Here is a 23,772-nt window from a genome sequence, read left to right as displayed (position 1 = left end):
GAGAGCTAATAACAGAGCTTTAATATGACAGGAAAACCTTAAGTTACCTGTGAAAGGGTCTGGCTGTCTAAAAATCTAAAATAGCTTAGCTTGGCTTATTACCTTCAGCTAAAACTCTTAGTTTTTGTAACTCTGTAACTCTAAGTTACAACTCAGTTTAAGGTGGTACCAAGTCTGAGCCAGAAATGGAAAAAATGGTACAATAAACCCCAAATCCAGCGCCAAATAACAAAATGCAAAGTCAACAAGACACAACCAGTGAGGACTCCGGCTCACCTTTCATCGTGACATTGACACCAGAAGCTAGAAATAAACCTCCAAAGCGGTTGTTGAAAATCTGATTGCCTTCTAGCGTTGCAGTCGCATGATTTGTTATTTCAATACCTTTATTGGGTCAGGGGAACAAAGGAGAGAAAAGAAAGTCGGAAAGTTAAATCCTTAGTGATTGTGCATTTGTAGCGCTCTCACGATCTATAGTTTGCTCATTTTTTTTAAACCATCATAAACTCAGGGGAAAAAGGGAAAATGACATGGCTAGAAATTGCACTGTAATTTGCTATAAAACTGAGGTTCAAATACTTTTGCTGAATCCTTTCAAAGAGCTACAGCTGGCATGCGTGGTTTCTGGCAGTAACAATACAGTACTAGTTTATCTGATAATAAAATGGTGCTATGATCATGTATTTTCAAGGGGGGGTATGATTTTTGGGTGCTTAAAGCTGTCATCTTCACATAATTCTGAAAGTTCTTGTGCACATACCTTACCCTTTTTAAAATATGTTTTTTAAAAAAGTTCTCAAGATGGGCACCTAAGATTCATTTCTTTACATCTTAATCAGTAACCCGTGTCTTCCAAGTCATTTGTCCAGGACTGTTCTTGACAGCAACCTATCTTTCCCCCCCACCACACTGAAACAACACCTTTAGAGGCTCTTCTCAGAAAACTTGCTTCTTCTGAAAGAAAGACGGGAGAAAACTCAAGAATGCAATTTTAGTTGAAATGGAATGGAATGCAAGACGTATGGAACTGCAATCATTAAATAGTAAATTGCACAAAAATCAATATTAAACATTCTTCATCTCTTTTGGAGTAAGAAACACTCATTTTGATAATTTTTCAAGTTTGTGGAGTGAGAAAGTTGAACTTGAGATGCAATTCAAACCTCTCTAAAAGGTATATTTACTCTGTTTCCTAGGTTTCAAAGCAGTGATAAAATATTCAAACCAGCATCCAGCAAATCTACTGCAAATATGTGCTTAGACAACTTTATCAATTACTTCTAAAATAAAATAATGAAAAAGTATTGCACAGAAAAATGAGACGGCAGAATACATGTTGTTTCTCAACATGCTAGTAAGTCCAGAGACTGCTGTAGATATTCTGGCTACAGTTCTGAATTCTCAACTGATTTCTAGAATACACTGAAGGATATCCCAGTTCCTGTTACAATGTCTAAATACTGTGGGTAAAGAAACTCGAGAGTTAGGCTTGTGGAGAGCTTATTCTAGGCTCTAACACTTCAAATCAAATTTGATTTAAACACCACAAACCTGCAGCAAATCCATCGAATATTCGATTTTTCCTTAGCACGGGGTGGCTATTGGTGCTGATAAGAACACCAGCTTGAGCATTCCTGAAGATATCGTTCTCTTCCAGAAGACCTAGGACAGACAACAAAGCTGATATTTGAGCTTGTTAACATTTCGTTACCTGTAGCCATTCTGAGAAATATTTTCAAAAGATCTCACGTATCATCATCCTGCTAATTCCTTTCATTTGGAGAATACACACCAGTAGCACTGAAGTTAGTGATAGAAGTTTAAAGGTAATTCTCAGTGTATAATCATGCAAGTTTACTTTTTCAATGTACGGGATCATATGCACCATTACAGAAAACTTAATTTTATTTCTGAGGAAACACTAAGTCTTTTTACTTTCCAAATTTTTCTTCAATTTTTCTGACATCTTTTTGTTCTCGTCTTCTAAACGAGCAGCCTGCCAAAGCAAAGCTTAATTTGCATTTTTGTTATTGCTGGACAGGATTACTTTAAAATGCTTAACTTAAAGTTAAAGCTCATTTAGAGCAAGTGATTAGCTACAAAATATCAGCAGCTGATACCAGGACACACAGCAGTCAGGGGACTTCAGAGGAGAACCATTTCTCAATCTGTAAGTATACAAGAGATTCCTTAGAGATCTGTCTTTATTTCCCCTAAATCCTTGATGCTGGCGGAACCTCAACTGTTCAGATGCATGATTTTGGCTACATGACTTGAATTCAGTACTGTCTTTCAGTCAAATAGCAAAGCTTACAAAAGCAGATGGGATAAAAGGACTGTCCTAAGCAGCAATCTAACAGTTGTCTTGGATGAGATTAATTACCTCTCTGCCTCCCACAGATTTCATTATTACTGATGTAATTAGGGCTAAAAAGCATCAGCCTATGTTCATTATAACTATTTTATTACTTCAGAAGACAAGAGCTAGTTTTCTAAAGAGCACTTTAAAAAGGACACTGCTTAATCTGAAATTAAACTCTTATCCAGAATATTCAGTATATGCCAGTAAGGGAAAAAACTACCTCTTCCCCCATTAAATATACAGATGCCTCCGTCTCTTCCATCATGGATTTTATTTCTTCTTAGTGTAGGATTACTGTCTGTTTTAATCCATACACCAGCCATTGCATTATCAAAAATTTCATTGTCTTCTATAAATCCAAGCCCTAAAATTGAAGGAAGGGTGGAAAAAATAAAATCAAAAAGGATAATAAATGGGAAGAGGTAATATTGCAGAACATACACAATTCTGGATGAACTTGAGAAAATAAACCTACCAGAATTATAGACAAGAATACCACCATTCTGACCACCCCAGATCTTGTTGCGTCTAATTTTGGGGTTGCTTCCAGTTCTAGAGAGAAACGTAAGCAAAGAAGTAATTTAAAAGAATTTATTATCTCCCAAGACCAAATGTTTAAAACACCTCTACAGAAGCGCCCCATAGATCTCACTGCTTAAAAGTCTTACTCTAATATGTTTATTTCCAAACATGCAAACATATTTTAGCTTTACAGACTTCAAGGGACACATAGTCTAGTCAATATCCAGGCTGCATAACTTTCTTGTAAGTTGAAGCAGTGGATATTCAGAGATACTGGATTTCAAAAAAAGTTATTTTTAAAAACAAAATGACAAGAACAGTTCAAAAGCCACAAAAGAGCACAAAACAAGCTAAGTCTGTTTTGACATAAAATCAGAATACATTTTACCTTATCTGAACCCCTGAGTACATGTGATTATAGATGTCATTGTCTTCTAACACTCCATGTCCATTGTCATAAAAATAAACTCCAACCTAACACATCGAGAATTAAATTATTAGTGTAATTCATAGCAATGAAGTGTAAAAACGTAAAAGAACTTTTTTCTCTTTTGCCCCCTTGTGTCCACAGAGTAAAACTCACTTGTTTCCCACTGTGTATTCTGTTTCTCCTCAAGACTGGAGTGCTCCCTGTTGTCACCCAGACTCCAGCCAAAGTATTGCTGTAAACTTCATTTTCCTCAATCACACCTTGTCCTTTTTCATGCTAAATACAAGACAATTTAAGAGTTGAGAAAACCTGCTAACTGCCAATACTGTTTTTCTGGCTGTGCCCATCCCTCCCCAACATGGCTTCTTTATGGTAGCAAAGTAATTCCCTTCTATTTGAGTACATAAAACAACAGTGCATCACGATTGTCAATGTTTGCCACAAAACGAAGAACATTCTGCATGTAAATCACTGTATTTCAAGGCTCTGCAGTAGTATTTGCAAATCTCTGCTGGCTGTTGGTGGAAGAGGTACCTCCCCAGCGCCGTGCAATCAGATGAAAGCTGTGGCACCTGACACAAACCGACACCCAACCCGGTTCACTAGACTGACAAAAAATTGGCACATCTCTTATGATAACTATCTTTACCATGTGTTTGTGCTTAAAAGTAAAGCAAAGGTACTCTTGGTCAGGGTAAGCTGTTCTGGTTAGATTTAGAGAATGAATAGATGAAGCCGCATACTTGCAGCATTAGCTGAGCCTTAGGTAACTTTTGGCAGAAAGATACACAAATATTTCTCAAAATCTGATACTGCTTAAGGGAACCTGACAGCTCTTTCAGTTCAATTAGCAGGGCCCTTGCACAGACTGGAAATTATGCATTATCCCTCACTTTTACAATACACAACTGTACAGCAATTGCAACGTATATCATCCTGAAGGCAAAAAAAAAAAAATATAGTATTTTCTGAGGTTAGTGGTAAACACACTCCAAAAAAGATAAACACTTTGGGTTTTTTTTAATAAATAATGACAATCTACCATAAAAAAAAGCCTTTAAAAAGCTTTTAACCAAGAAACGGTGAAATTCTGTCATCTACCCCATTTTAATTTTTTTACTCTGTAATAGAAGTAATTTAATGACTTTCATAAAAGCCTTCATCTTTTACATATCAGCACCAGCTTCAGTCTATTTTAATTAACCTAGTTTATAACATAAGAAATTCAGTCATTGTAAGTAGTCAAACATTTTACATAGAGCACCCTTTTCCATTTATATGGATGGAAAACGAGTTTGTATGCTTGTTTGTAGGTAGTACTTACTACGTAAATTCCACCATGTTGACCATCATGAATCTTGTTGTGTCGAACTATGGGACAGCTGTTTGTTCGAATCTGTATTCCTGCTAATGCATTACCTGTTAACGGAAATGCTATTTAATACAACCTGCATACTAAATTCTCTCAGAATTCAAGATGCGATAAGCAAATTAGCTCACCATAAATATCATTTCCTTCAATAAGGCCTCTTCCATCACCGAAGATATAAACACCACCTTGATTCCCATTAAAAATTGCATTGCCCCTAAGAAACAAAAGTATCCACATTATGAAATTATTATCATACACTGTGCCATACTATACATGTATGTAGTGTCTAGGACTGTACAATATTCAATCTAAACCATAGAACTTATGTTCTATTGCTTTGAGAAATACAGACTTCCAAGTATATACGCAAATTAAAAATGCAGTTCAAGTGAACACAGACAGCAATTTCATTTTTACATATACGGGAGTATTTACAGCTAATTATAAATAAATGAAATAAAATTGCACTTTTCCCATCCCCATCAAATTTCTTCTTCTAAGTAGTAAAGTATCAATGAGGAAAACAGTACCTTATTGTTGGGTCACTGTTTGAGGTAATCCAAACACCTGCAAAATTGTTTGCATAGATTTTGTTCTCTATGAATTGTCCTCTTCCTTTTTCATGAACATAGATTCCTCCAGTCTGGCCGTGATGGATTTCACACCGAACTACCGTAGGATTGGCATACGCTTTCACTTCAAAACCTGCTATCCTGTTTCTATGTATGTTGCAGCTTTCAAAATAACCCTTAAGACACAAAACATGCAGTTTCCTGTAAAAGTCCTTTTTAAAATGAAGGCTATACCCTACCCTCCCTCCCTCTAAATACAATCCTCATTGAGAAGGAAACAGTACCAAAATTGACAATACGTAAGTATTTATATAGCTAATCAAAACACCTACTGCCACTAGATTTCCCCCCCCCATAAAATACTGTTTCAAAGACACTGTGATTGCATTGCTATTTATTACTACCCATGGAATACCAAGAAAAAATGGTAACTCTGGATATAGCACCTCGGAGAGGACTGAATATCAGGTTTCTTTAGCAGCAAGTAAGGATCAGACTCCTTTCAAAAGGCCATAAAGCCCACAGGTCAAATATAAAAAGGACAGTGCTATGGAGAAAATTACCCTTATTTTCAAACCCAGAACCATAAGTATTTGGTAAGAATATGATTTATTTAGGAAGAAGTGTCCTAGATTTATTTGAAATAACTGGTCAGAATACGTAAGGATGTGGGAGATATTTTTCCAGGGCTGGACCGGTCTGAGCAGCCAACTGGTAAACTTCTCCTCCCCCATTACTAAAGGGTGTACACTTCCATTTAGACACTGCAATAGTAGTAGTAGGCCTACAATAAAACTGTACTTAAACAAATGCTTTATAAACAGCATAGCTATTGGGAAAAAGGGAAAAAAAAAAAAAAAAAAAAAAAAAAAAAAAAGACAATTCACAAAGCCATCCCAGACGTGCTCCTTCTGCTATACCAACAAGTACGCCTGTAGCAGCGCTAACTGGTCCATCTGAAAAGTCATCTGGCAAAGTGGTTGTTCTCTGCCCGATGATTTCTCAGATTCTAGTTCATTCCAGGGCCATGCAAAGTAACTGTGTCAGTCCTTTCAGAGCATTTTTCTGACATGGCTTTAGAACATTCTGATACTAAAATTCAACCTATTCTTTGAGGTGAATTTTAATGGTATTATATGCCCATTTTGCCCAACTAAAAAGAGAAACTAAACAACTGAGAGGAAGCATCTCTTATTGGAGATGGTAGACAATCACCAAGTGATGTGCTTTCATTTGTGGATGGCTGGGATGCAAGCTCTTACCCAGACTATCTCCAGCGGGAAGCCGTGGAGCACAAGACAGAAGCAGAGCCCATGACGTTCAGAGCAGTACTCTGCTGCTGCTGAACAACCAGAACTGCACCATCCCTCCTTACATCCAAGAACACGTGGTCGAAAGAGAATGTGAACCAATCCTAGTTTGTTCTTTTCTCCTAGATGTCTGCTTCTGTGCTCTGCAAAGCCATCTATAGCATAAACAATCTATGATTCAAGCTATAGTTTTAGCAGTATCAGTCCTCATTCTGCAAAAAATGAACTGTTTAATGAATTGATAACATGCATAAAACATCTGATCCAAAAGGAAAGGGGCCCAACTTTAGCTGATCTTTGTCACCCTCACAGGCACCTCGTCCAAATACTGTTTTTCCAGTAGACACTTAAGTTAGTTACTAATAGTGAGACTTGTTTTATTTGTGCACTTTAAAAAAAGCACAATTCTTCCTACTGCTCGGTGTAACTGGATCCCAGTATTTATGTGACCTACTACCTTGAGCACCTCAGTCCCGGTGTTGCTACTACCTACCACACAGAAATTACTCAAGTTACTGCCAAGCTTTGTAGAAAGCACTCTGTTTCACTGTTGTATTACTTATGTGCTCTGAATTGCTAAGGGACTTCATCAAACATATTCTGATTACAACAAAAAAAGCAGAAATACATGCAGTGCAACGAGGAAATCAAGACAGCATCCACTTCTCCCTACTTTGAGGATTGCAGCCAGAAAAGGCACTACACTGATTAAACATTCTCCAAAAAATGTACTATCAGTGTGCACAGCTTGGCTCCCCAGGCCTCTCTGGGTGACAAATAAAAGAGTCAAACGGAAAAAGCTTACTTTCTGTGAATATTCGAAATATGTTTTTTTCAAGGACTTAGGATTCGATTCCTTCAGAGTGAGTCAAGATGTTTTCAAAGTTCTCAAGGAAGCCACACACTAACAGACATGGGAATCTAAAGGAGATCTGCTCAGAAATACACCTTCATGCCAACAGGCAGTCTTTGGGACTTCTTATCCCAAATGCAACCACTTCTCTTCCTCATTTTCACTTAAAATTAAGCCCTCAGAGAAACTAAAGTTAAGACAACATCTTGGTATAAAGTAAAGCTTAGTCCTCTTAATAGAATACATAATTTGAATTAAAATATTTCTATACATCATCTGGTATCTTTTTGATTACTTCACATATTATCTCCCCCTTGAGTGCCAAGTGTGTTGCAACTACAGCAACATGGTGAAGGAAAAAGAGGTATTACAGATGCGCTTCACAGCAATTTCAGATGCCAAACAGAAGTTGCAAACAAGCAGAGCCTTTATCATGTGGTCAGCAATATCTTTGCAAGCTTCCGCAAGCACTGTTATTTAATAGTAAGTAAGTTTTGGTACAAATACTTTTAATTCTTGAAAACAATACCACATATTGTGTAACTTTTAAACTTGTTTGGAAATTAAGTGAAAGAAACTTCTGCTTGTGTCCCAGTGTCTTTACATAATGTGCAACTTGAGAGAGGAACAGAAGAGGTACCTGTAGATTAACTGTACTCTGCCCACTATATCCTAGAATACCATAACATCACTTGGCAGCAGAGTACAAGTGTCATTTCTTCAAGAAGTAGAAAATGGAGCCTTCAAAGTGATTGCTCTTCTACCTTCTTGAAAATTCTGATCAGGACTGCTGATTCAGAAGAAACTGAGCATTTGTTGTAATCCTCTGTGAAGGAAGTGCTCCTCAAAAGGGGGAGAATAAAAAAATAAAAAAAATAAAATCTACATCTCCGATTCCTTTATGAGGCTGACTGTTGGGTCAGAAAGTCAAGGCTTTCTCCTAGGTAAGAACCTATAACATTCAATATTCATAAAGAGAAACTGTATTAAAAAGTCCAGTCCACCTCAAGCAGAGTCAGCTTAAGCTGAACTTTGAGCTGATGCAGTTAAGTGCAACGTATTTCTGCACTTGTTGAAGCCGTATCTGAACTCCATCTGTGTGCATTATTACTAAACTGAATTCAGTTAAATCAGCAGAATTGCTGTTTGTCAGAAACGCAAGCTCCTCCACAGTCCTGAGCAACCACCTTGTTCCCAGACTGCCTATTTCCTGTGTTGCTATCAGTTGACACCAACTTCTTTGGCCCAAATTCACCCCCTTGGGAGAAGGGTTAAACTTATCTCAGTCTTTAAGATGCCCCCAGGGAATCCCTGCTATCTTTTGCAACCATCACAGCTGCTCCACTTCAAAAGGCATTATCGTGCCTTTGAACTATATCCTCTAAAAGAAGTCTTCCCTTTTATTTATTTTTTAAAGTGATGAGCTTCTGGATCCCAAGAAATCACATGTGGGTTCAGACAACATTTTCTTCTTGGAAGTTAACAAATATTCTGCTAACAAGGAAACGGTTTCCAAGTATGGAGTTAAATGATCTATTATCCATAGGGCCCACTAATACTTGTTTGCAAACCCAAATCCTACTTCCAGCTCCAGGTATAAGCAGTACCACCATTAGAAACAGCCTGTTCCTTTCTTACCACTTCTGTCTAACAGCACACAGGGACTGCCCAACCTGCAGCTCTTAAGCTCTGTCCAGCTGGCGGGCAGCTCAAGCCCAGATCCTTTAGGGAGGCTCTGCCAGGTGGCTACTAGGGTCAGGAAGGTCAATACTCCTCCTCTGCATAGAGGGATTGCAAGCATTATATTGCCTCCACCTCCACCTAAGAATTATTTTCAAGTGTGCTGCGTTTTTTTACTTGTGCTTTGTGATGGTTTCTGGTTGTAATTCATCAACTAGCAGTAGAAGAACCTGGAGGACGCAGCACCTGGCAGTGCTAGGATTGCTTGGTAAGAAAGAGGCCTCTGTGATTAATAAGGAAGAAGGAAGAAGGGATGCATGTTGGAAAAAAAAAAAAAATTACAATCTTACACAAAAATACCAAGTGTAAAGAGACTCAAAATACCTCAGCAGTAGCTTTCTACTTGAAAAATCCTAAATATTAAGAAGTAGCTCTGTACACTGAATTTATTTAAAATACCATGCAAAGCATTAGCTGTTGGCAAAAGGCGACAGATACAGTAACAGAAAGTGTGGGCAAGAACACACCACTCCAGCTTGTTAAGCTCTGAGTAGAGAAAGTAATCATGAAGAAAGACCACAGTAATGGTAATGTTGATGTCTCCACACACTACTTAGTGTACAGAAAAAGCTGATGTGATGACAAAGAAGGGTTCCTGTGCAGCTGGACAAGCTCAGAAAACTTTTTATATCAAGACTAACTCAGAAACTGAACTTGGATATTTTTTTTTTTTTGCTTTCTGCATTTTATCTAGTCTAACAAATACTGCTTTGAGATGCATTAGGGCTAAAACTTTTAACTGATGGGATTTTGTTCACTGCTTTTCTTATCAGAGGAATTTTTTCCCCATGTATTTCTAAAACGGCTTTTCTTCTTTCTGTCTCAAAGATCACAACATTACAGAAACAGAAGTATTTAATTCTATTGTTTGTACAATACAGGTATTAAAAAAAAAAGAGGTAATCATGCAAGCTTTAACATTTCCTAAGTATGCAAGGTAAGAAAAAAAACCCCAGGATACCAAGATAGAGACAAATCAACTGCGAAAGAGTATCTTACTCTCTATAAACCTAAAAAGCAGTAACTGTGACTGACAGCATAAAAAATATGTTTATAAAAATTTGCCTCCCAAAGGTTGTAATGGTCTTTATTTGAGAGTTGGTGGATTTTATAAAAACCCAAATAAAGAAAACCACATTCAAGACTCAAAACAAACCCTTTATTTTTAGTGCATAGGAAAAATTTGATATTGCAGCAAAAGGCCAATCGAGATTTATGTAGTCTGTATAGAAACTGGCACAAGCTTCATTTATAGGTTTTGGACTTTATATACACACTTCTTAAAAATTATCTGATTTGTAGTATTTAAAAGACTGAGCTGCCAACTAGTCACAATCACCCAACTTTGACACGTTACTATATTTTTCTTTCATCAAAAAGAAAAAAACCCAAGCAGTAGTGCTACATTTCTCATTTGAGAGCAATGAAAAAGACTGTTATGAGTAGATCTCAACTTTAAACTGTAAAATTATGCTTATTCTCTGTTGTTTGCATGTAACTACTAAATACAATTTATAACAAATGTCTGGTAACTCATCTCAGGCAACTGGCAAGGGAGGTCAGCGTAAGGCACTAAGGGCTGCCAATGCCATGCTCCATTTTTAATGCCTGCTTGTTAAACATTTGGCACAAGCACCGAGGCAAATGTCAGAACATTGCCAGTTTAGAAATAAGAGGTTAAGTTTCTACAAGTATCAAAACACAAAGAACAGTCTGAGAGCATGAAACTGAAAAACAAAGCACTCTTGAACCTTTCAGAGCCAGCACTCGAGCATAGAAACCCACGGGAAAAGAACATGTAGGGTAGGAATTCAGCACAGGAATGTACTTATCCCACTTCATGGTCACAAGCAGTGAGAAAAAAAAAAAATACACACCCAAAAATAACGTAAGGGAAGCGAGAGAAGTGAACGTACAAATCCTACATACCTAAACAAATCAATGCATTTTCTCTCTGAAAGATACCATGTCACTTAAAGAGTATGTAAATATTGCATGTAATTTCATCAACTCTATCACTAGCACAATACAGAGGACACTGCCAAAAGCAGACTTTGAGATGGAAGGGGGGGTAATCTTTCAAAGGAGTTTATGACTGAGAAAGATTTCAATAATATTTGCAGATGAGATAAATATTATTCACATATTCTCTTTAATGTGCTAGTGTTTCCTTTAAACAAAAAAGAAAAATGTATTTCCATTTCATTTTGCTTGTGACATCACACTGATCACAGCATTGGAACAGGCATTCCACTGGTAAGAAAACAGATTAAGTACACTTTTATTTAAGATGAATCAAATGAATTCAGTCTGGATTTTAATTTTTTTAATATTTCAATACTCATATTTAATATTTATACTTCAATACTTAAACAAGAAGCAGCTCCTAGCCAGACTTCCCAATTAACCCTCAAGCATACATACAGATATCTCCCCTTCAGGAATTACTGAAGCACTCTTCTTTATCAGCTTTTCTGTAGCTAAAGAAATCGCTTCATTACATGCTTCCGAGCCTGTTTAAGTCTTGGAGGGATGTATGGATATATGTATCTACTGAAGCGGATTAGGAATGCTTACACAATATGTTAATACAGCTTAAACGAGGCAGTGGCAGTGTCCAAAAAATGAGATAATATAAAACAAAGACATAACATCTCAACTTTGCCACCACTCTTTGAAAAATGGCCAAACAACTATGTCTCTAGAGAATATAAATTGATGTAAAGAAATCTGTCAAGGCAGCTGCTAGATGGGCATTCTTCTGGGCTGCTATAATCTTCTCCAACACAACAAAACAGGCACCTAACAGAGCACTTGGCCTTCCACTGGCAAGAAGATTTTATGCCAGCAGCAAAAATAACAGCACTCTGTGACCTGTTTGCCTTCCACTGAGACTAGAAAACTGCAAATCAAACAGCTGCAACTAGTACTGCATTGCTCCTTTACCTCTACCTCCCCAGCAACTTGGGTGGAAAGGAGAAAGGCCTCACTGGTTTCTATCCACAGTGGATTTTATGTTAATATTATTTCCAGACTGCTACCATTCATTGAGAAGCTGACCAGATTTGGGTTAGAACTACAGCAACAGAACAAGTACTTACAAGGGAAGGAAGATACCCTGACAAAGGGAAAAAAGATCCACAATTTAGCAAGCCTAAAAAGACCCAGACAGGGATGAAAATATAGATCTTCAAAAGCCAGTTGCTTCTCTTCTTCCTCTTACCCATGAGGAAAAAACTGCATTTTTTTTTTTTAAATGAAAGCTTCCTACGTTATGTATTAGCTATAATTGCATTAATCATTTATCAAAATTATGGAGACTTATTTCCCCAAAGAAATGTCTTATTACAAGAGGTTACTATTTTATTCAACAGGCATCTGAGACCTAGCCAACAGTCCCCCAACAGACAACACAGAGTTAGAAAATCCTCATGTAGAAGTTCAGTAGGAAAGCCAAAGCAACTTAGTACCTGAATTAATAAACATTTTATTTCAGAATAAGATTACTTTAAAAAGGTGGACTATAGTTTCCTTGGAGCAAGCAGCGAATGAGTCCAAGTTAAAAATCAATGTCTACTGTAGTTAGATCCCTAAACATACTAAAGGGGGGAGTGGTGGGTGGTGGTGACAGCAAGATGAAATACATGAGGGATACAGAAGGAATAGTGGATCCAGGGGTCAGAAGATAAAGTGAGAAAATTGAAATGAGAAGACAGAGGTCCAGTCTACACACAAGCTATGTCTGCAGAAGTGTGACTTGGGACTCATCTTTCTCAGCCAGTCAAAGCCATTAGTGTCTAATGCTTGCATTTTTACAAGTATTATTTATCTTTCTCAGGGACTAAAGAAGATCTACCAACAAGACTATTACTTAGATGATAAAAGACATTTACTTATGAAGAACATCCGTGAATATAACATACCAGGTCTAATTATGATCTTTTTGCCAAAGAACAGGCCTAGTATATATTTAGCCATAGATAGGCAAAAAGTGTGTCAGGTAGCAAGGCTAGGAACAAAGTGTGTGGAGGGGAATATGCACTGGTATCCCAGAGTACGTAAAACATGCACTGGCTTGGCTGACCTCATTCTTCAGCAGCATTCTGAAATCAAGTCTGCTACAGCGAGGTTTTCATTACAGCAGCAGCACAACACCAGAGAAGAGGTTCCTTTTTATATACAGCACCTTTAAAAATGCAACCCCCAAAGCAATTAACTACACAGTTTATTAATGAGTATCACCAAAGTTAAAGGCAATCCGTATCCTGCAGTATCCAACGTCTACAGCAAGATAATCAAATTCCATGGTATCCTTGTGAAGACAAGAGGGAATCTGAAATCATGTTGATTTTGAACATCACACGTGATCTGACAGTGACAAGTATTAACTTCAGCATCCCTTATTTAGTTTGACATTTAGTTCATCATACTCTCATCACATTTTGTACTTATGTGTGTAATCTTCTTAGAATCATAGAATAGTTTGGGTTGAAAAGGATCTTTAAGGTCATCTAGTCCAACCACCCCTGCAATAAGCAGGAACATCTTCAACTAGATCAGGCTGCTCAGAGCCCTGTCCAACTTGGCTTTGAATGTTTCCAGGGATGTGGCATCTACCACCTCTCTGGGCAACCTGTTCCAGTGTTTATACCACTCTCATCATAAAAAATTTCTTCCTTGTATCTAGTCTGAATCTACCCTTCTTTTCATTTAAAACCATTACCCCTTGTCTATCGCTACAGGCCCTGCTAAAAAGTTCATCCTGCTCCTTCTTTAGGCCCCCTTTAAGTGCTGCAAGGCCACAATAAGATCTCCTTGGAGCCTTCTCTTCTTTAGGCTGAACAACCCCACCTCTCAGCCCGTCCTCACAGGAGAGGCGTTCCAGACCCCTGACCATCTTCGTGGTCTCCTCTGGACTCACTTCAACAGGTCTGTGTCTTTCCTGTGCTGAGGGCCCCAGAGCTGGACACAGCACTGCAGGTGGGGTCTCACGAGAGCAGAGCAGAGGGGGAGAACCACCTCCCTCAGGCTGCTGGCCAGGCTTCTCTTCATGCAGCCCAGGATATGGTTAGCTTTCTGGGCCGCAAGTGCACAATGTCAGCTCATGTCCAGCCTTTCATCCACCAGTAGCCCAAAGTCCTTCTCAGCAGGGATGCTCTCAATCCACTCACTGTCCAGCCTGTATCGATACTTGGGGTTGCTCCAACCCATGTTCAGGACTTTGCACTTAACCTTGCTGAACCTCACGAGGTTCTCGGAGGCCCACCTCTCAAGCTTGGCCAGGTCCCTCTGGATGGCATCCTGTCCCTCAAGCCTGTCGACCTCACCACACAGCTGGGTGTTGTCTGCAAATATGCTGAGGGTACACTCGATCCCACTGTCCATGTCAGTGATGAAGATACTAAACAGTACTGGTCCCAGTGTGGACCCCTGAAGGACACCACTTGTTACCTATCTCCATCTGGACATTGAGTGATGTGACCATCCAACCAATTGCTCGTCCACCAAACAGTCCACCCATCAAATCCATATTTTTCCAACTTAGAGAGAAGGGTGTTGAAGGGGGACCATGTCAAAGGCCTTACAGAAGTCCAAATATATGACATCTGTAGCTCTTTCCTTGTCCACTGATGTAGTCACTCCACCACAGAAAGTCATTACGTTGGTCAGGCAGGACTTGTCCTTGGTGAAGCAACACTGGCTGTCTCATGTCTCAGCACAGCTTCTGGAAGGATCTGCTCCATGATCTTCCCAGGCACAGAAGTGAGGCTGACAGGTCAGTAGTTCCCAGGGTCCTCCTTTCTACCCTTTTTAAATCAGTGCAATGTTTCCATTTTTTTCTAGTCACCAGGGACTTCACCTGACTGTCATGACTTTTCAAGTGTCATGGAGAACAGCTTGGCAGCTATACCAGCAGTTCTCTTGGGACGCTGGGATGCATCTTGGCAGATCTCATAGACTTGTGTATGTTCAGGCTCCTCAAGTGGTCATGAACCTGACTTTCTCTTACAGTGGGAGGGACTTTGCTCCCCTCCATCCCCATCTGGTGGTCCATCCACTCAAGAGGTGTGGGAAAAGAGGTTGTCAGTGAAGACTGATGCAAAAATGTTGTTGAGTACCTCAGCCTTCTCCTTATCTGTTGTTACGAGTTTGTCAGTCTTGCTCATCACGGGGGGTATGCTTTCTCTGATTTTCCTTTTCTGGCTGACATACCCATAGAAGCCCTTCTTATTCTTCGTATCTGTTGCCAAATTCAGTTCCATCCACACCATGACCTTCCTGTCCCCATCCCTACACAACCAGGCAGTGTCCCTGTTCTCTTCCCAGGATACCCGTCCCTGCTTCCACTGCCTGTGCATTTACTTCTTGCCCTTTAGTTTGACCAGCAGGTCTCAACTCATCCATGCAGATCTCTTGCCTTCCTTTCCTGATTTCTTACATCTGGGGATTGAGAGGTCTTGCACTCTATGGAAAGCATCCTTAAAGATCTGCCATTTTAAGAGTGACTAGAAAAAAACTGATCATTTTGCCAACTGGGACTCTGTCATTCAAGCAGGAAAAAGAAAGATTTGGCACTGTTTGGAAGACATGCATAGTATTTTGCTGAAACAAATCGGCAAGTAATCATTTTTTATTTTAGTGGCAAAAATCCATTCTGTTTATTTCAAGGGCTATGCAAACTCATTACTCACTACGTTACAAGTACATGGAAGTTACCACTTTCATCCCACTGAAATAACTTTTTTTGTGAAAGAAGGCCTGAATTCTGAAACAAAATTCTGCATTAAAATTCCACAACTGGTTCTATGCTAGAAAAGCCCTCTTCCTAGAGAAGCTGGACATACCCTATTTCAGAGATTTAACATTACAGTAAGTTGTCACAGAGCATTTTATTTAATTTTTAAATTTTCCAGCACCTTACTTTTTGTTCTGTTTCAAAGGACAAAGAGTGAAGCAATAGTGTAAAGGTAAACCCTACCATTTACATCCTATTTCAACAAAAATTCAACTGCAACATAATTCAATGTAACAGCCTGTCAATCAACTGCAAAAAGCTTGTTTAAACTTCTTTCAGCTAAAATTGTCTTTAAAGTGAAGTTGCCCACTGAAAGGCAAGAGAAGAACAGTAGGCATATTTTAAAATACCTGTTTGCATGTAAAAGCATGTTTTTTAAAACATTTCTTCAATGACAGGCAAAATATTAAGACTTTAGCTACACAACATCTGTATCTTTTTCTTCAAAAGAAAACATATACATTACCATGCCATGGTCAAAAGTGAAAACACCAACATCACGTCCATGATGAATGTGATTCCGTCTGATAATGGGATTTCCATGGTTTTTAACCCAAATCCCTGCTAATGCATTATTGGAGATCTCATTGTCCTCATAAATTCCCTGGGAAATAAAAATGTCACTTAAGATGGGAATCAAGAATAGTAAACAATGTTATCACAGTAAAGAAATTGATATCAAAAGTACCTGTGCATGGTCTGTAATATAAAGTCCAACATTTTCACAGTCGCTGATGTTACAGTGTTTAATAGTAGGACAAGCTCCCTGGCCACTAACACATACTGCAGAGCCAACTGGAAGAAAACAGTACAGTTACCATAGCTTCAAAGCATAGTGTATTTATAAATAGTCTGGCAGTGCTTTTGCAAGAAAAGTTAGTGTGAACTGATATTTAAAAAAGATTCCGCGTGCACAGTGCCAAAGCACTGCAAGCCACAGGCAGAAAAACACTAATGTCATCATTTTGCAGATGCAAAAAAAACGAGGTAGGAGTTGCTCTAAAATCACTCTGCCAAGGTTATGCAGCTGTGCATAATTGCCAGAACAGACAATAGTTTATATAATAATTCACGCTTATGAAAGTTCTCACTCATTTATTTTCCTATGTTAGGCCCACTGTATACTGACTGTTCACAAAAGACAAAGGACAACAGAAATATAATAAAATTCTATTCTAATTACTGCCTTATTTTACTTTAAACTTTCATAACCCAGTACTTCAAAGAGCCCAAACAAATAATAATTTTGTAGCATACAAAGACATACTGTCTAACTAAAGATGAGCAGGAGACAAACTGCAATCTCAACTACAGAACTACACATCAGAAACCACCAGGTCACTTCCCAGCTGTATTACAAAGCTCCTTGCTGCAGCTCCTTGGATGATTTCAGCTACCATACCATTACTCAGGAAACAAACTCTTTTTCAGGCAACTAGGACGCAAACTGCTCAGGACTTCATCAGATCAGTTCAATTCCCTGAACTCCATGAAGTATGAAACATGACATTCTACAGCCGCTAAAAATCAATGGCAGATTCACAGTGACTTCAGAAAGGTAAGACCTCATCTCAGGGTATCTGGCCTACGTCATGCACACCTTCCCCGCAGTTAAACAGCACTAAATATGCAAGCCAGTACATGCTCTATTAGTAAGTTTTCATATTACCCACTACCATAGTACTACAAAGACTATACTTTAATAATTCATAGACTCATTTACAGAGCTTTTCTTTAAGATTATTTTTCTTAAATTATTTTGATGGTCTAGTCTGACCTTATGAATAATAGAGGCTATAATAATTCCCTAAATTAATTCCCGCTTCAATTCTAGTAGCAGGAACTTCAGCACATATCTTTCAGAAACACATTTAGTTTTGATTTTATTATTTCCAAGAACTGAGAAACCACCATAAAGCTTGTTAGCTGGTTACAGAGTTGCTACCCTGTTAATTTACACTTTAATTGCTCATCTGAATTCCTCCGGCTTTAGCACTCAGTTACTGGTTTTCTTGACACCAGTGTATGCCATACCCAATGCGTGCACGTATTTAGTGCAAGCAATTAATTCCTTCAGCTTTCTCCTTGATAAAGTAACAAATTGTCGTCAGTATGTTCTTTGCAACTGAATTTTTCTGCTTTGTCTTTTAGAACTTTTCATTGAACCATTTCTAAATTTTCATCAGGTTGCTATGGATACCAGGAAAGAGTACTTTATTCTGAAGCAGGACTAAGCAGAGGTGTAATACAGTCTCTCTACTTCTGCTCAATATTCCTACAGGTATAACAAAGGATCACATCAGTTCTTTCGGCCACTCAGCTACACAAGGGCTCACATTTAGCTGCTTACCCCCACTGACTCTTTAAGCTTTTCCCAGGAATCCAGCTTCCCACGAGAGAGGTTTATCACTTAAAACTAGGAACAAAAGCAAGTTGTGCGTGTAACTCACGCTTGTCCACACTAACGTGAATGGTGTTTGAGAGCCCACCTTCCAAAATGGGCATAGCAACCCATCCTCCTGGTTATTCGTAATAGTCTAAGTCTTCATTGTGTACAAGTCTCATCAATATGCATTTTATTTCTTCTCCGCAAGTCATTGATAAAGTGTCTTAAAGTCAAGAAGCCATCTTTGAAATAGCCACAAAAAAGACATTTATAATTACTCTGAAAGTTATTTTTCATCTATTTAATGTGGACTCTGGTGACTCTGTAAAATTGTAGTGTTTTAAAAGTACTATAGATTGAAGTCAAATATTTTTCAAGGGTCTATGCAATTATACCAGGACCAATACCTTCTTTTAGTCAAATTAAGTCATCAAAAATGCTAAAAGTGTGATGCAACCATTATAACTTTCTGCAAATACACATTAATTTGATTAAATCATAGATTTTAAATTCTTGATTGACCAAACCCTCACATTTACTATCTCATTATTCTACCCAGGATCAATAGGTAGTACTACTTGCCATACTTCATCCTGTTTAGTCTCCCCCATGCTGTCCCCCCACACCTCCCAGCGACATACACTGTCTCACCCGGGTTCCAAGGTACTGTTGATACTTAATAGGAGCCCAGAAGATATCCTGGCCAGTTCTTTTTAAACTCCTGCATGATTTTAGAATGTCTATTTTTACAGCTGTTTAACCTTATCCACAGTTACTGTCGAGTGGAACATATTTCATTATCCCTCTAGGGTATGAGCACATTTATCATTCCTGTCTATTCTCATTAAATATGGAACAAAAATTACACAACACTTTGCCATTCAAATTCTTCTATGCTATGATGGATCAGCATCACTGCTGAAACTCCCTTTGTTCCCCAAGTTAAGACACAAGCATCATCTCTTCTAGACAGATGTTATATCTTGTCTTGATTAGCAAGTTTGGTTTTGGGGGGTGGGGAGGATGATGATTTGTTGGGGTGTTTGTGTTTGGAATGGGGAGGTTCCCACTGTTTCCTATTTATATGAATTGCTAATAACTTCTCATTTCTTGTATTTCACGCTACCTCTTTTGGTGACACCAAGGAACTGTGAATTTTTGGGAACCAGAAGTATGCTTTTAGAACATCACACTGATCACATTTTGCTTATGTAAATTAAAGCAATTTTTATTCTGACTCACTTCACTAGACTTTCATTACTGATTGTGTGAAATAGGTCCTTTTAGAATACCAACCACCTGTATTACTGGTTTAAGTTTTATTTCGTTTACTCAGAATATAATGATTGCACACACTTAAGCAATACTTAGGAAAAGGCATTTTGCCATTCACTACTTTCCATCTTCCAAGGTGAGGACTAGTACCAGTTTTCTTTACAATGGATGCAATAGAACCTCTAGACTCATGATCTTGCCATTTAAATTTTATTTTAAAATATTTCAGAGATGCTTTGGACTGGCAGCAAGAGACCTCCAGATTAAATCACTCACACTTACAGAGCTCCCATCTTTACATATTACATACATTAAGAACTTTACATATGACATAATGTAGAAATATGTTTTAATGCAATTAGAAGATCTACAGAAAGGGTGTCAAGCATGTGCTAGGAAAGAGATTTTGAATGCTTATGGCTCAATGTTTCAGAAGTGTGATTAACTTGGAAACAGTAAATGTCTTTTCTGGCAGACTGCCATTCTTCCTCCCTTTTTACACACACCCAGTACTTCCTGAGTAGGTTACAGCAAGGCTTGGTAGGATTAAAAAAGTCAATAAAAATTAATAGTAAGTGATGATATTACAGCCTACACACAGCCTCCAAAGTTGACCAGGAATTTTAACTTTGGAGAAAAGCAACAGCTCAGTGCAGCAGGCATTCAAAAATCCAGAATACGGAAGATGACAAAAGTCCAAAATTCGAAACAGTCTTCTATAATGAAAAGTGGTAGTGAAAAATATTATCAAAGCTTAATTTTGATAAACAGTTTTCACAGAAACATCAAGGGCTACTAAGTTATCTATAAGCACGTAATTCAATATGAATGTATGCAGCTCTTCAAATGACTTCTTATAACCAAGCCAAATGTGGTCCAGGGTCCCCAATACTGGTATACAGGAACTTCCAGAACAAATTTTCTTTGTATACTTCAATTTCCCAGTATTTAGTATTAAACAAAAAAATAAAGATACTGAGAGCAACTAGCTGTCCTTTGTTCCTCTTTTTTAATTTTTAAGACTTCCACATATTAGCTGATATGTCTCCAATAAAACAGATGGTGAAGCAACGAGCTTAGAGCAGCCTTGACCAAAAGTGAAGTAGTGTTTTATAGCCTAAAACCTTCAGGAAATAACATATCTTCCTCTACAAGGCACAGACAAGGTATCCTTCCGCCACTCTTTTTACAGTGCCCTGCAGAATACCTTCCTCCACAGTTCATACCAGAAAAGTGTAGTTTTTACATTTAGTTGAGGATCTCCTCATTTCCTTGTCTTTATGTTGAGCTGAGCAACCTTTATGCACAGCCTGATGTGTAGATCAATTCCATTTCAATAGCTGTAAGGGTCATACTACCATTTCCATGAAAAGACTCAATATCTTAATTCTCCTGTACCTCTTCATTCTGACACTCCCACTCCACTGTTTGTGTTTGGTTGTGTTCAAACATATTAAACTTGCTATGTCTCGTGTCTAGTGATTGTGAATTGCCATGTCTTCCTGCCAACAACTGAACTGCCATCCAGGCTCTCACTTCCACTGCCTCTGACTTTCCTTCCTGAATCTAGTGTTTCCCAAATTAGGTGGTATAAATTCCTCGTTATTTGTGATTGTGAAACGAGTCTAACTTTCCACACTATGCATTTCTTTTGCCTGTATAGCTAGGAACTTATACTCTGAGTATGTCAAGTAATTCCATTTGACAGGAAAGTGAGTTTAGCTTAGCAGCTACAGCTGAAGACCGTTTTAATTCAATCAATCCCAATACTGCCTATTGCAATGAACCTAATGTAAAAGTCCCATGTATCCCCCTTCAAATGCCCTCTCCTGCCAGCTACAACTATATGTATCAAAACAAGGTAAGTTTATATAAACTACCACTTTTCAGATTTTAAACTAACTGCCCAGAGAGTCCAAACTGATTCAAACAGAAGACTAAGTATGCATTATCAAAATGGTTGTGGACACAAAGAAGTCACTCTAATAATGCCATCTGAAGACAAATAAGGCTTGCAGACCTGTATTAAACACTTGCATCAAAAAATTAAATATGCCAGTAGTGTGCATAATCAATCTGTATGCTGCTTCCACATGCTCTGGTTAGTTGAATAACTTCAAACACAGTGTTAATTTCAAACAAAAAAAAGCCCACTAACCCGTACAAGTACTTCGAATAATACAGTGATCTATAATTGGACTGCAGTTCACGGTAATCTCTAAGCAGTGGTGTGCGTTGTGGTGCTGAGCAGATTTGTCATCAGGGTTGAACTGAAAAAGGAAGACAACACAGAAATGTAGTATTTATTTAACTGCTCAAGCATTAAAATGAAATCATTAAAAGCTCTTCTGAAATTTGAGACTCTTACCCTGATTGTCATATATCCAACATAGGCATCTTCAGAACCCTCCATAAAAACGAAGGTGGAATCTCTAGTGTTTTCTATTATAACTTTATCTGCTACTTTTCCAGGTGCTGTGAAGAAGACATTTATTAAGTCTTAGTTTATGCCATTGGAAAAAAAAAAAATCCTCAGAAGACTTGTAGAATGCTGTTCAAAGCAACAAAGGAAAAAGAACGCTATTCTTGGCACATAGTCTTCATGTCAGAAGAATCTTAAAGTTTCAAGAGACAATGAAGAAACTAGTCTTTAAGACAATCTTGCACCAATTTAACATCTAGTACCATGAGAAAAGTCTTTTGCAGAGGGTTAGTTTTTGTCTGCTGCTTATTATGACCTAAGTTAACAGTTTGAACATGGATACCATATAGACACTTAATTCTGTTTGTAAGTACAATTTAGTTTGGTGTTCTAAACCCTTTTATTAAAGCCAAATACATACATTCCATCACTAATTTGAACCAATTTAAACAACTACTTAGTAATATGTTCATGACCTACAACTGACCTCCTCACAATTCTCAAATCTAGAATTCAGAGTTTTGAATTTATATCCTCATTATTCTTTAGGAGAAAATCTTATAAAAATTATACTGAACTATGCTTCTGAAAGTATGTACAGAAGGTTTCAAAATGGATCATTTGCAAATTCCCATAATCTGCAATTTGATTTCCTGGGTTAGAAGCAAGGCTCTGCTCTATTCTTTATCCTTAATCCAGAGGAAGGAAATGTTCACATTGGTATGGCAACAGCCAGCAGAGGGAGCACAGGTTAACAACAGTTTTACATCGGTGTAAATTCAATGACACTCATTCACAAGCAAGATAGTTTGTCTGATTCATAACTGCACATTAAATATGCAATTCAGAAGAAGCATTCCTCAATACACAAAATGTAAATATGGAATTTTCACATATTATAGCAGATAAGTTATCTGATAGCAATTTCAAACTATTCCCAATTCAGGACACACAAACATGACCAGACATTGGCCCTAAATTCTGTATTTTATTGAAGAGCCTATGCACTGTATTTCTCACGAGCAGATCTTTTTCTGTTGACTGTTGACACTAGTACAGACAAGTGGTATGTCCTGTTCTTTATCACTCAGGCAGAAAGGTGCCAGTCAGAATGAAGCAACATTTACATCATTATCCAGCTTGTTCTCACTATCTAAAAGCCAGATCTCTGCTTTCATTACTGCCGAGCTGTAAATATTTTAAGGTAGTCTAGCTCTTCTTCATACCACTATTCACTTAGTATTAGATAAGAATTAAAAGAGGTTTTGGTGAGGACTTGTGTCATACAAAGTATTTTTCTGTGGCCTGGTAACATTTCTACATATTCACCGGGGTGCAAATGGAATGGCACACACACATCAGTATACTTCAGTGTCTGAAAAAGCATGGCACCACAGCACTGCAGGTGAACCAAAACCAGAAAATAAACAGAGCCCTTAACAGGAAATAAAAGAACCATAAATTAATATCAGAATTATGTTCCCCCTTAGAGGGGCAAAGAAAAATTGCACTTTATATTGGATGCTCTGAAACACTATCAAACAAAGCAGACAGTTTTGTGGAATTGTGCCTGGAGGTGCTTACCATGCACCTGGATGATGTTCTCTACAGACACCACCTTCCTTTCAGCACAGGAGTTACTTTACAAGTCTCTAAGCTTGGGAGGTCCCAGAATGCCCATTATGGAACATGCCAATTTGTAAGACCACTGCATTTAGATCCCTCCCAGGAA

The 23,772-nt window shown here is 38.1% G+C and overlaps 1 protein-coding gene across 2 annotated transcripts in view; it reads right to left on the bottom strand.

Annotated features, from left to right (window-relative positions):
- FBXO11 (F-box protein 11) overlaps positions 1-23,772 on the bottom strand; it is a 78,959-nt gene that overhangs the window by 2,913 nt on the left and 52,274 nt on the right. For both annotated transcript variants that reach the window (XM_042789311.1, XM_042789312.1), the window contains exons 8-20: positions 21,987-22,093; positions 21,777-21,888; positions 16,646-16,752; positions 16,424-16,561; positions 5,217-5,434; positions 4,815-4,900; positions 4,639-4,733; positions 3,468-3,590; positions 3,273-3,358; positions 2,838-2,914; positions 2,583-2,726; positions 1,552-1,662; positions 277-384 (exon numbers count right to left, since the gene is read on the bottom strand). In XM_042789311.1, coding sequence (XP_042645245.1) covers positions 277-384; positions 1,552-1,662; positions 2,583-2,726; positions 2,838-2,914; positions 3,273-3,358; positions 3,468-3,590; positions 4,639-4,733; positions 4,815-4,900; positions 5,217-5,434; positions 16,424-16,561; positions 16,646-16,752; positions 21,777-21,888; positions 21,987-22,093 — 1,512 coding nt within the window. The remainder of the gene's footprint in view (positions 1-276; positions 385-1,551; positions 1,663-2,582; positions 2,727-2,837; positions 2,915-3,272; positions 3,359-3,467; positions 3,591-4,638; positions 4,734-4,814; positions 4,901-5,216; positions 5,435-16,423; positions 16,562-16,645; positions 16,753-21,776; positions 21,889-21,986; positions 22,094-23,772) is intronic.

Source organism: Tyto alba, unplaced genomic scaffold (genome assembly GCF_018691265.1).
Source record: "Tyto alba isolate M040663 unplaced genomic scaffold, T.alba_DEE_v4.0 Super-Scaffold_16, whole genome shotgun sequence".
NCBI classification, from domain to species: Eukaryota; Metazoa; Chordata; class Aves; order Strigiformes; family Tytonidae; genus Tyto; species Tyto alba.
Note: the sequence above shows the minus strand (reverse complement) of the source record. Positions and strands in the feature narration are given on the sequence as shown.